This window comes from Hyperolius riggenbachi, chromosome 2 (genome assembly GCF_040937935.1).
Source record: "Hyperolius riggenbachi isolate aHypRig1 chromosome 2, aHypRig1.pri, whole genome shotgun sequence".
Taxonomy (NCBI): domain Eukaryota; kingdom Metazoa; phylum Chordata; class Amphibia; order Anura; family Hyperoliidae; genus Hyperolius; species Hyperolius riggenbachi.
The window spans coordinates 3,537,548-3,551,180 of NC_090647.1; the positions used below are offsets into that span (position 1 = coordinate 3,537,548).

At 53.7% G+C, this 13,633-nt stretch overlaps 1 protein-coding gene across 3 annotated transcripts in view; it reads right to left on the reverse strand.

The window, feature by feature from the left end:
• Window positions 1–13,633, reverse strand: part of DNHD1 (dynein heavy chain domain 1) — a 445,323-nt gene that overhangs the window by 198,713 nt on the left and 232,977 nt on the right. For all 3 annotated transcript variants that reach the window (XM_068266455.1, XM_068266454.1, XM_068266453.1), the window contains exons 25-26: window positions 12,444–12,726; window positions 9,969–11,340 (exon numbers count right to left, since the gene is read on the reverse strand). In XM_068266455.1, coding sequence (XP_068122556.1) covers window positions 9,969–11,340; window positions 12,444–12,726 — 1,655 coding nt within the window. The remainder of the gene's footprint in view (window positions 1–9,968; window positions 11,341–12,443; window positions 12,727–13,633) is intronic.

Genomic DNA, 13,633 nt, shown 5'->3' on the forward strand with positions numbered 1-13,633 from the left:
CTTCTTCTATAACTCATGTAACTCTACATCCCACGCCTCTTCTCTCTCACCTCCCCCCTCCCTTCTCCTGCCTTCTTCTGTAACTCATCTAACTCTACATCCCCCGCCTCTTCTCTCTCACCTCCCCCTCCCTTCTCCTGCCTTCTTCTGTGCCTCATCTAACTCTACATCCCACGCCTCTTCTCTCTCACCTCCCCCTCCCTTCTCCTGCCTTCTTCTGTGCCTCATCTAACTCTACATCCCCCGCCTCTTCTCTCTCACTTCCCCCCTCCCTTCTCCTGCCTTCTTCTGTACCTCATCTAACTCTACATCCCCCGCCTCTTCTCTCTCACCTCCCTCCTCCCTTCTCCTGCCTTCTTCTGTACCTCATCTAACTCTACATCCCACGCCTCTTCTCTCTTACCTCCCCCTCCCTTCTCCTGCCTTCTTCTGTGCCTCATCTAATTCTACATCCCACGCCTCTTCTCTCTCACCTCCCCCCTCCCTTCTCCTGCCTTCTTCTGTGCCTCATCTAACTCTATATCCCACGCCTCTTCCCTCTCACCTCCCCCTCCCTTCTCCTGCCTTCTTCTGTGCCTCATCTAACTCTATATCCCACGCCTCTTCTCTCTCACCTCCCCCCTCCCTTCTCCTGCCTTCTTCTGTGCCTCATCTAACTCTACATCCCCCCGCCTCCTCTCTCTCACCTCCCCCTCCCTTCTCCTGCCTTCTTCTGTGCCTCATCTAACTCTACATCCCACGCCTCTTCTCTCTCACCTCCCCCCTCCCTTCTCCTGCCTTCTTCTGTGCCTCATCTAACTCTATATCCCACGCCTCTTCTCTCTCACCTCCCCCTCCCTTCTCCTGCCTTCTTCTGTGCCTCATCTAACTCTATATCCCACGCCTCTTCTCTCTCACCTCCCCCTCCCTTCTCCTGCCTTCTTCTGTGCCTCATCTAACTCTATATCCCACGCCTCTTCTCTCTCACCTCCCCCCTCCCTTCTCCTGCCTTCTTCTGTGCCTCATCTAACGCTACATCCCACGCCTCTTCTCTCTCACCTCCCTCCTCCCTTCTCCTGCCTTCTTCTGTGCCTCATCTAACTCTATATCCCACGCCTCTTCTCTCTCACCTCCCCCCTCCCTTCTCCTGCCTTCTTCTGTGCCTCATCTAACTCTATATCCCACGCCTCTTCTCTCTCACCTCCCCCTCCCTTCTCCTGCCTTCTTCTGTGCCTCATCTAACGCTACATCCCACGCCTCTTCTCTCTAACCTCCCCCCTCCCTTCTCCTGCCTTCTTCTGTGCCTCATCTAACGCTACATCCCACGCCTCTTCTCTCTCACCTCCCCCCTCCCTTCTCCTGCCTTCTTCTGTGCCTCATCTAACTCTACATCCCACGCCTCTTCTCTCTCACCTCCCCCTCCCTTCTCCTGCCTTCTTCTGTGCCTCATCTAACTCTACATCCCACGCCTCTTCTCTCTCACCTCCCCCCTCCCTTCTCCTGCCTTCTTCTGTGCCTCATCTAACTCTATATCCCACGCCTCTTCTCTCTCACCTCCCCCTCCCTTCTCCTGCCTTCTTCTGTGCCTCATCTAACTCTACATCCCACGCCATTTCTCTCTCACCTCCCCCCTCCCTTCTCCTGCCTTCTTCGATGCCTCATCTAACTCTACATCCCCCGCCTCTTCTCTCTCACCTCCCCCCACCCTTCTCCTGCCTTCTTCTGTGCCTCATCTAACTCTACATCCCCCGCCTCTTCTCTCTAACCTCCCCCTCACTTCTCCTGCCTTCTTCTGTGCCTCATCTAACTCTCCATCCCCGGCCTCTTCTCTCTCACCTCCCCCTCCCTTCTCCTGCCTTCTTCTGTGCCTCATCTAACTCTACATCCCACGCCTCTTCTCTCTCACCTCCCCCCTCCCTTCTCCTGCCTTCTTCTGTACCTCATCTAACTCTACATCCCACGCCTCTTCTCTCTCACCTCCCCCCTCCCTTCTCCTGCCTTCTTCTGTACCTCATCTAACTCTACATCCCCCGCCTCTTCTCTCTCACCTCCCTCCTCCCTTCTCCTGCCTTCTTCTGTACCTCATCTAACTCTACATCCCACGCCTCTTCTCTCTCACCTCCCCCTCCCTTCTCCTGCCTTCTTCTGTGCCTCATCTAACTCTACATCCCACGCCTCTTCTCTCTCACCTCCCCCCTCCCTTCTCCTGCCTTCTTCTGTGCCTCATCTAACTCTATATCCCACGCCTCTTCTCTCTCACCTCCCCCTCCCTTCTCCTGCCTTCTTCTGTGCCTCATCTAACTCTATATCCCACGCCTCTTCTCTCTCACCTCCCTCCTCCCTTCTCCTGCCTTCCTCTGTGCCTCATCTAACTCTACATCCCACGCCTCTTCTCTCTCACCTCTCCCTCCCTTCTCCTGCCTTCTTCTGCACCTCATCTAACTCTACATCCCCCGCCTCTTCTCTCTCACCTCCCCCCTCCCTTCTCCTGCCTTCTTCTGTGCCTCATCTAGCTCTACATTCCCCGCCTCCTCTCTCTCACCTCCCCCTCCCTTCTCCTGCCTTCTTCTGTGCCTCATCTAACTCTATATCCCACGCCTCTTCTCTCTCACCTCCCCCCTCCCTTCTCCTGCCTTCTTCTGTGCCTCATGTAACGCTACATCCCACGCCTCTTCTCTCTCACCTCCCTTCTCCCTTCTCCTGCCTTCTTCTGTGCCTCATCTAACTCTATATCCCACGCCTCTTCTCTCTCACCTCCCCCCTCCCTTCTCCTGCCTTCTTCTGTGCCTCATCTAACGCTACATCCCACGCCTCTTCTCTCTCACCTCCCTCCTCCCTTCTCCTGCCTTCTTCTGTGCCTCATCTAACTCTATATCCCACGCCTCTTCTCTCTCACCTCCCCCTCCCTTCTCCTGCCTTCTTCTGTGCCTCATCTAACTCTACATCCCCGGCCTCGTCTCTCTCACCTCCCTCCTCCCTTCTCCTGCCTTCTTCTGTGCCTCATCTAACTCTACATCCCACGCCTCTTCTCTCTCACCTCCCCCTCCCTTCTCCAGCCTTCTTCTGTGCCTCATCTAACTCTACATCCCACACCTCTTCTCTCTCACCTCCCCCTCCCTTCTCCTGCCTTCTTCTGTGCCTCATCTAACGCTACATCCCACGCCTCTTCTCTCTCACCTCCCCCCTCCCTTCTCCTGCCTTCTTCTGTGCCTCATCTAACTCTACATCCCACGCCTCTTCTCTCTCACCTCCCCCTCCCTTCTCCTGCCTTCTTCTGTGCCTCATCTAACTCTACATCCCACGCCTCTTCTCTCTCACCTCCCCCCTCCCTTCTCCTGCCTTCTTCTATGCCTCATCTAACTCTACATCCCACACCTCTTCTCTCTCCCCTCTCCCTCCCTTCTCCTGCCTTCTTCTGTGCCTCATCTAACTCTACATCCCACGCCTCTTCTCTCTCACCTCCCCCCACCCTTCTCCTGCCTTCTTCTGTGCCTCATCTAACTCTACATCCCCCGCCTCTTCTCTCTAACCTCCCCCTCACTTCTCCTGCCTTCTTCTGTGCCTCATCTAACTCTCCATCCCCGGCCTCGTCTCTCTCACCTCCCCCTCCCTTCTCCTGCCTTCTTCTGTGCCTCATCTAACTCTACATCCCACGCCTCTTCTCTCTCACCTCCCCCTCCCTTCTCCTGCCTTCTTCTGTGCCTCATCTAACTCTACATCCCCCGCCTCTTCTCTTTCACCTCCCCCTCCCTTCTCCTGCCTACTTCTGTGCCTCATCTAACTCTACATCCCACGCCTCTTCTCTCTCACGTCCCCCTCCCTTCTCCTGCCTTCTTCTGTGCCTCATCTAACGCTACATCCCACGCCTCTTCTCTCTCACCTCCCCCCTCCCTTCTCCTGCCTTCTTCTGTGCCTCATCTAACTCTACATCCCACGCCTCTTCTCTCTCACCTCCCCCTCCCTTCTCCTGCCTTCTTCTGTGCCTCATCTAACTCTACATCCCACGCCTCTTCTCTCTCACCTCCCCCTCCCTTCTCCTGCCTTCTTCTATGCCTCATCTAACTCTACATCCCACACCTCTTCTCTCTCCCCTCTCCCTCCCTTCTCCTGCCTTCTTCTGTGCCTCATCTAACTCTACATCCCACGCCTCTTCTCTCTCACCTCCCCCCACCCTTCTCCTGCCTTCTTCTGTGCCTCATCTAACTCTACATCCCCCGCCTCTTCTCTCTAACCTCCCCCTCACTTCTCCTGCCTTCTTCTGTGCCTCATCTAACTCTCCATCCCCGGCCTCGTCTCTCTCACCTCCCCCTCCCTTCTCCTGCCTTCTTCTGTGCCTCATCTAACTCTACATCCCACGCCTCTTCTCTCTCACCTCCCCCTCCCTTCTCCTGCCTTCTTCTGTGCCTCATCTAACTCTACATCCCCCGCCTCTTCTCTTTCACCTCCCCCTCCCTTCTCCTGCCTACTTCTGTGCCTCATCTAACTCTACATCCCCCGCCTCTTCTCTCTCACCTCCCCCTCCCTTCTCCTGCCTTCTCCTGTGCCTCATCTAACTCTACATCCCACGCCTCTTCTCTCTCACCTCCCCCTCCCTTCTCCTGCCTTCTCCTGTGCCTCATCTAACTCTACATCCCACGCCTCTTCTCTCTCACCTCCCCCTCCCTTCTCCTGCCTTCTTCTGTGCCTCATCTAACTCTACATCCCACGCCTCTTCTCTCTCACCTCCTCCCTCCCTTCTCCTGCCTTCTTCTGCACCTCATCTAACTCTACATCCCCCGCCTCTTCTCTCTCACCTCCCTCCTCCCTTCTCCTGCCTTCTTCTGTACCTCATCTAACTCTACATCCCACGCCTCTTCTCTCTCACCTCCCCCTCCCTTCTCCTGCCTTCTTCTGTGCCTCATCTAACTCTACATCCCACGCCTCTTCTCTCTCACCTCCCCCCTCCCTTCTCCTGCCTTCTTCTGTGCCTCATCTAACTCTATATCCCACGCCTCTTCTCTCTCACCTCCCCCTCCCTTCTCCTGCCTTCTTCTGTGCCTCATCTAACTCTATATCCCACGCCTCTTCTCTCTCACCTCCCTCCTCCCTTCTCCTGCCTTCCTCTGTGCCTCATCTAACTCTACATCCCACGCCTCTTCTCTCTCACATCCCCCCTCCCTTCTCCTGCCTTCTTCTGCACCTCATCTAACTCTACATCCCACGCCTCTTCTCTCTCACCTCCCCCCTCCCTTCTCCTGCCTTCTTCTGTGCCTCATCTAGCTCTACATTCCCCGCCTCCTCTCTCTCACCTCCCCCTCCCTTCTCCTGCCTTCTTCTGTGCCTCATCTAACTCTATATCCCACGCCTCTTCTCTCTCACCTCCCCCCTCCCTTCTCCTGCCTTCTTCTGTGCCTCATGTAACGCTACATCCCACGCCTCTTCTCTCTCACCTCCCTTCTCCCTTCTCCTGCCTTCTTCTGCACCTCATCTAACTCTACATCCCCCGCCTCTTCTCTCTCACCTCCCCCCTCCCTTCTCCTGCCTTCTTCTGTGCCTCATCTAGCTCTACATTCCCCGCCTCCTCTCTCTCACCTCCCCCTCCCTTCTCCTGCCTTCTTCTGTGCCTCATCTAACTCTATATCCCACGCCTCTTCTCTCTCACCTCCCCCCTCCCTTCTCCTGCCTTCTTCTGTGCCTCATGTAACGCTACATCCCACGCCTCTTCTCTCTCACCTCCCTTCTCCCTTCTCCTGCCTTCTTCTGTGCCTCATCTAACTCTATATCCCACGCCTCTTCTCTCTCACCTCCCCCCTCCCTTCTCCTGCCTTCTTCTGTGCCTCATCTAACGCTACATCCCACGCCTCTTCTCTCTCACCTCCCTCCTCCCTTCTCCTGCCTTCTTCTGTGCCTCATCTAACTCTATATCCCACGCCTCTTCTCTCTCACGTCCCCCTCCCTTCTCCTGCCTTCTTCTGTGCCTCATCTAACGCTACATCCCACGCCTCTTCTCTCTCACCTCCCCCCTCCCTTCTCCTGCCTTCTTCTGTGCCTCATCTAACTCTACATCCCACGCCTCTTCTCTCTCACCTCCCCCTCCCTTCTCCTGCCTTCTTCTGTGCCTCATCTAACTCTACATCCCACGCCTCTTCTCTCTCACCTCCCCCCTCCCTTCTCCTGCCTTCTTCTATGCCTCATCTAACTCTACATCCCACACCTCTTCTCTCTCCCCTCTCCCTCCCTTCTCCTGCCTTCTTCTGTGCCTCATCTAACTCTACATCCCACGCCTCTTCTCTCTCACCTCCCCCCACCCTTCTCCTGCCTTCTTCTGTGCCTCATCTAACTCTACATCCCCCGCCTCTTCTCTCTAACCTCCCCCTCACTTCTCCTGCCTTCTTCTGTGCCTCATCTAACTCTCCATCCCCGGCCTCGTCTCTCTCACCTCCCCCTCCCTTCTCCTGCCTTCTTCTGTGCCTCATCTAACTCTACATCCCACGCCTCTTCTCTCTCACCTCCCCCTCCCTTCTCCTGCCTTCTTCTGTGCCTCATCTAACTCTACATCCCCCGCCTCTTCTCTTTCACCTCCCCCTCCCTTCTCCTGCCTACTTCTGTGCCTCATCTAACTCTACATCCCCCGCCTCTTCTCTCTCACCTCCCCCTCCCTTCTCCTGCCTTCTCCTGTGCCTCATCTAACTCTACATCCCACGCCTCTTCTCTCTCACCTCCCCCTCCCTTCTCCTGCCTTCTCCTGTGCCTCATCTAACTCTACATCCCACGCCTCTTCTCTCTCACCTCCCCCTCCCTTCTCCTGCCTTCTTCTGTGCCTCATCTAACTCTACATCCCACGCCTCTTCTCTCTCACCTCCTCCCTCCCTTCTCCTGCCTTCTTCTGCACCTCATCTAACTCTACATCCCCCGCCTCTTCTCTCTCACCTCCCTCCTCCCTTCTCCTGCCTTCTTCTGTACCTCATCTAACTCTACATCCCACGCCTCTTCTCTCTCACCTCCCCCTCCCTTCTCCTGCCTTCTTCTGTGCCTCATCTAACTCTACATCCCACGCCTCTTCTCTCTCACCTCCCCCCTCCCTTCTCCTGCCTTCTTCTGTGCCTCATCTAACTCTATATCCCACGCCTCTTCTCTCTCACCTCCCCCTCCCTTCTCCTGCCTTCTTCTGTGCCTCATCTAACTCTATATCCCACGCCTCTTCTCTCTCACCTCCCTCCTCCCTTCTCCTGCCTTCCTCTGTGCCTCATCTAACTCTACATCCCACGCCTCTTCTCTCTCACCTCTCCCTCCCTTCTCCTGCCTTCTTCTGCACCTCATCTAACTCTACATCCCACGCCTCTTCTCTCTCACCTCCCCCCTCCCTTCTCCTGCCTTCTTCTGTGCCTCATCTAGCTCTACATTCCCCGCCTCCTCTCTCTCACCTCCCCCTCCCTTCTCCTGCCTTCTTCTGTGCCTCATCTAACTCTATATCCCACGCCTCTTCTCTCTCACCTCCCCCCTCCCTTCTCCTGCCTTCTTCTGTGCCTCATGTAACGCTACATCCCACGCCTCTTCTCTCTCACCTCCCTTCTCCCTTCTCCTGCCTTCTTCTGTGCCTCATCTAACTCTATATCCCACGCCTCTTCTCTCTCACCTCCCCCCTCCCTTCTCCTGCCTTCTTCTGTGCCTCATCTAACGCTACATCCCACGCCTCTTCTCTCTCACCTCCCTCCTCCCTTCTCCTGCCTTCTTCTGTGCCTCATCTAACTCTATATCCCCCCGCCTCCTCTCTCTCACCTCCCCCCTCCCTTCTCCTGCCTTCTTCTGTGCCTCATCTAACTCTACATCCCCCGCCTCTTCTCTCTCACCTCCCCCCTCCCTTCTCCTGCCTTCTTCTGTGACTCATCTAACTCTACATCCCACGCCTCTTCTCTCTCACCTCCCTCCTCCCTTCTCCTGCCTTCTTCTGTGCCTCATCTAACGCTACATCCCACGCCTCTTCTCTCTCACCTCCCTCCTCCCTTCTCCTGCCTTCTTCTGTGCCTCATCTAACTCTATATCCCACGTCTCTTCTCTCTCACCTCCCCCCTCCCTTCTCCTGCCTTCTTCTGTGCCTCATCTAACGCTACATCCCACGCCTCTTCTCTCTCACCTCCCTCCTCCCTTCTCCTGCCTTCTTCTGTGCCTCATCTAACTCTATATCCCCCCGCCTCCTCTCTCTCACCTCCCCCCTCCCTTCTCCTGCCTTCTTCTGTGCCTCATCTAACTCTACATCCCCCGCCTCTTCTCTCTCACGTCCCCCTCCCTTCTCCTGCCTTCTTCTGTGCCTCATCTAACACTACATCCCACGCCTCTTCTCTCTCACCTCCCCCCTCCCTTCTCCTGCCTTCTTCTGTGCCTCATCTAACTCTACATCCCCCGCCTCTTCTAACTCACCTCCCCCTCCCTTCTCCTGCCTTCTTCTGTGCCTCATCTAACTCTACATCCCCCGCCTCTTCTCTCTCACCTCCCCCTCCCTTCTCCTGCCTTCTTCTGTGCCTCATCTAACTCTACATCCCCCGCCTCTTCTCTCTCACCTCCCCCTCCCTTCTCCTGCCTTCTTCTGTGCCTCATCTAACTCTACATCCCACGCCTCTTCTCTCTCACCTCCCCCTCCCTTCTCCTGCCTTCTTCTGTGCCTCATCTAACTCTACATCCCACGCCTCTTCTCTCTCACCTCCCCCCTCCCTTCTCCTGCCTTCTTCTGTGCCTCATCTAACTCTACATCCCACGCCTCTTCTCTCTCACCTCCCCCCACCCTTCTCCTGCCTTCTTCTGTGCCTCATCTAACTCTACATCCCCCGCCTCTTCTCTCTAACCTCCCCCTCACTTCTCCTGCCTTCTTCTGTGCCTCATCTAACTCTCCATCCCTGGCCTCGTCTCTCTCACCTCCCCCTCCCTTCTCCTGCCTTCTTCTGTGCCTCATCTAACTCTACATCCCACGCCTCTTCTCTCTCACATCCCCCTCCCTTCTCCTGCCTTCTTCTGTGCCTCATCTAACTCTACATCCCCCGCCTCTTCTCTCTCACCTCCCCCTCCCTTCTCCTGCCTTCTTCTGTGCCTCATCTAACTCTACATCCCCCGCCTCTTCTCTTTCACCTCCCCCTCCCTTCTCCTGCCTACTTCTGTGCCTCATCTAACTCTACATCCCCCGCCTCTTCTCTCTCACCTCCCCCTCCCTTCTCCTGCCTTCTCCTGTGCCTCATCTAACTCTACATCCCACGCCTCTTCTCTCTCACCTCCCCCTCCCTTCTCCTGCCTTCTCCTGTGCCTCATCTAACTCTACATCCCACGCCTCTTCTCTCTCACCTCCCCCTCCCTTCTCCTGCCTTCTTCTGTGCCTCATCTAACTCTACATCCCACGCCTCTTCTCTCTCACCTCCTCCCTCCCTTCTCCTGCCTTCTTCTGCACCTCATCTAACTCTACATCCCCCGCCTCTTCTTTCTCACCTCCCTCCTCCCTTCTCCTGCCTTCTTCTGTACCTCATCTAACTCTACATCCCACGCCTCTTCTCTCTCACCTCCCCCCTCCCTTCTCCTGCCTTCTTCTGTGCCTCATCTAACTCTACATCCCACGCCTCTTCTCTCTCACCTCCCCCTCCCTTCTCCTGCCTTCTTCTGTGCCTCATCTAACGCTACATCCCACGCCTCTTCTCTCTCACCTCCCTCCTCCCTTCTTCTCCCTTCTTTTGTGCCTCATCTAACTCTACATCCCACACCTCTTCTCTCTCACACCCCTCCTCCCTTCTCCTGCCTTCTTCTGTACCTCATCTAACTCTACATCCCACGCCTCTTCTCTCTCACCTCCCCCCTCCCTTCTCCTGCCTTCTTCTGTGCCTCATCTAACTCTACATCCCACGCCTCTTCTCTCTCACCTCCCCCTCCTTTCTCCTGCCTTCTTCTGTGCCTAATCTAACTCTACATCCCACGCCTCTTCTCTCTCACCTCCCCCTCCCTTCTAATAAGCCTTATGCACAGTGTTTGCTCACCTGTCTTGCAGAGCTCTGCAGTTGGTGGCCCTATTGCGACTCTTTTCTATTGGCAGCATAGTTTGCAGTACCTTCTGCTCCTGCTCTTCGCTGTACAGTCCTGGAAAGGTTCCATCACGTATTAGCGTCTGCAGTTCTGTCAGAGTTGACTGTGGGACGCTGGCCCCAACTAGAAGAGCCGTTGCAGTTCCCTGGACTCCGGCTTTCCAGCAAGCCTCTCTGACCACCGCTAGACACTTCTCCTTCGTTTCTTTCCCACTGAGTTCCTGAAAAGCACATTGTGTGGTTTTGGCTGCCAGTGTGGCCAGGCTTCTCCTTCCTGTGCCAGGGTGCTGAGACAGCAGGATGATGTGCCCACGGGGCAGGGAAAGTACTCGTATCAAGCGGGTGAGGTGCTGGCAGTCAGAGGGACTCAGAGTCAGGTTCTGCACAAAGCCGAAGGTGTTCATTGGGCGTTCCTTGTAGGTTAAGGAATCCACTCTCTCCATTGTTCCCGGGAAATGTTCATGGCAGAAGTTCAGCTCTTCAGTTTGTTGGTCATTCGGGATCAGGTTGGGAGGAAGAAAGCCCTCCATATGTTGCGACGATGGGGTAGAACTGAATGGAATAGGACTTGTTTCTCTGATCTCATCTGTGATTGGCTGATCCTCTTGGGTTCTCTCTTTTTCTGTGAAAGTTATTTCATGGACGTCTTGACCATCTCTTGTTTCAGATGTGGATGGAGGTATTTCTGCTGGAGTAATTGGGGGAGGTTCAGTAGGCAGCTCCATGTTGTCCTCAGTCTCCTGGACCTTCTGACTGCAGAATGTCTGCAATGCATAGTTCCTCAGCTCATCTCGGAATGTATCTCTCTCCACTTGGGTCTGTAGACAATCACTGAAGGTGCGCAGAATCTCATGCATCCATAGACTGACAACGCCACATCTAGTGACGATAGAAGGGGGGGCACTAGGGTGGGGGAGTGCTGACAGATGTGTCCCGGGCAATGGGCACAGGCAGGTCATACTGTGGAGCACTCTGTGCAGGTGATGAAGAGTGAAGTGATACTTTGCAGGAAGAGTCTGGATGACCTTCTGGAAGAGATTGATGGAAACCAAAGCCAGCGCTTCTCCAAACTCTTTAGGCTGCTGTGCAGGGATTGATTTCTTCATCCATGATGTAAAGCGAGTAGTGAAAAAGCTCAGCAGCATCTCTGAACCAAAGGGTGCCAATACCAGCACTGAGAAGAGACGGGAGAGTCGTGGAGACAGCAGGCCGGAGCCAAACTCAGGGGAACAAGCTGTGGCCAGGAAGATAGAAGATGGTGCAGAAGGTGGGTCTGACATAAAGTGACGTATCACCTCCAGGGAAGGACATGATGGACCTTCAGGGTCTGTGGGAACAAAGGTGTGAATGACTATGAGATGTGCCCAGCAGTACAGGAAACATGCACAACAGTGGTTCCTTCCAGTAAGTAATAGGTGATTAGAGAGGCGCCAAATTAGAGTAAAATAATTAAAAGCCGTTTAAAAGGAGGGGGGGGGGGGGGGGGGGGTAGGTGGTTTCCACCCTCAAGTATATAATGACCAGCCAATGAGCCGTTATAAATAAACACTAAAATTTATTATAATCACTCCAGGTATGCAACGCGTTTCACGGGTCAACCGCCCGCTTCATCAGGCAATCAAAGATTGGAGATACACACTGCTGTGTCGATAGTTGGGCCAGGCGCCTACTGTGGCTGATGGCTTCAGCAGTAACAAATGACATATTACAATCCAGGCTACAGAGCTCCTGAGGTCCTCCTGCTGGTCATCATGTCCACAGGCTGTCCAATGCCAGAAGAAACAAAGGAGGCCACCTACTGGTGAGAGCAAGGAGACGTTCCTACCCTGAAGCCAATCACAGGTGCACATTTCCCCCAGTAGAGGGCCTCCTTCCTCACTATTATTTATTGTACTTATAAAACGCCAACATATTACTCAGCGCTGGACAATAAATACATACGATGATACATTGGGTGACAGATGTAACAAGGCAATACAACATAGAACAAAGCTAACAAGGCATCAGGGTACATCCCTTCTTGCTGTTGGTTTGGCATTGAAGCTGCCTCTCGGTAACAGGGCAAGAGAGCATATATTCCCCTAGACATGGCCTGAGAGATATAAACATTACATGTTAATACAAATGTTAAGCTAATTTTATGCTAATGTATACAAGTCAATCAAAATGGGAACTATAAAGGGTCTCCGAGAGGACACACCGGAACCAGACAACCCATTTCCAGCAACAAGTGGCACAGCCTTCAGATTATCACTGTGGAAGTATGGAGGATGGAAGATAACCGCCCCCTTTCCCCACCCCTTTTCCCGCCCCCTTTCCCCGCCCCCTTTACCCTCCCCCCACCGCCATTAGCCAAACAATGAGGATTCTTTTTCTGTACATATAGTGGTTCCCATACTAGAGAAAGGGGCGGGGCCATGAGACACTCACCCACTGCTGCTTCATGCAGGTCATCCAGGAAGACAACATGGCGGAGAGGGAGGAGTCTGCTGCGCCTCAGACCAATAGAGGGAGGGGCTTCATGTCTGTTGCCGAGGAGACGTCGCAGGTGATCAGCCTGTAACAATGAATGGAATGGAATCCGTACAGATGATGATCCACTGGGCAATAATGACTGTGCTAAGGTGGTCTTCCCGCTTCCTGGAGACCCCACCAATAATACCGGGTACCCCGAGAGGAGCAGAGACTGTGCTGCATACATGGAGGCCCCCACCTGCAATATAGAAAGCAGGAGATGACCAGATACTGAGAGATAGCCTGGCACACACATGTCCAATATTGATTAGTTATTATTCATTTATAAAGCAACAACATATTCCGTGGCGCTGTACAAAGTAGGAAAACAAACAAGGGGTACATAATGATACAGACAATGATATACATCAAATATGGACCCTGATACAGAATACAGAACTGCTGATTACACTGACAGATGTAACATGATGAATAAGATGTATAACAGTGCAAGCTATGAAATGAATAACATTCCAAGACACAAAGGGGAGAGAGCCCTGGCCTTGTGAGATTACAGTATAAAAGAATTGGGACGGTGGAGACCAAGAGGAAGTGAGGTGTGCAGCATACATACAGGCAGTGTGTGTATAGGTTGACTAGTAAGGAGTACAGCTTGGAGAGAAATCAAAGGGGGAATGACATAAAGTAGAGCGTGTGCTTGTTGGAAAAAGTGAGTTTTGAGGGAGCGTGAAGATTTCAAAGGTGGGAGAGTGATGCATGTGCTGAGGAAGGGCATTCCAAAGGAGAAGCACGTGAGAAGTCTTGTATATAGATTGGCATCTGTAAACGAGTGAAGAGATATACAGGGGAGAGAGATGGTGGAGAGCTTTGTAGGTTAGGGTTAGGAGTGTGAACTGGATCCTCTGGGTAATTTGCAGCCAGTGAAGAGCTTGACAGAGAGGAGCAGCAGAGGAAGAGCGAGAGGAGAGATGATCGAATCAAGAAGCTGAGTTCAGTACAGATTGGAGCGGGGCCAGCCTGTTCGTTGGTAGTCCACAAAGCAGTATATTACAATAGTCCAGACAAGATATTATAAGAGCATGTATTAACATTTTAGTCATTTCCTGAGTGAGAAAAGGTTGGATGCGAGATATGTTTTTGAGTTG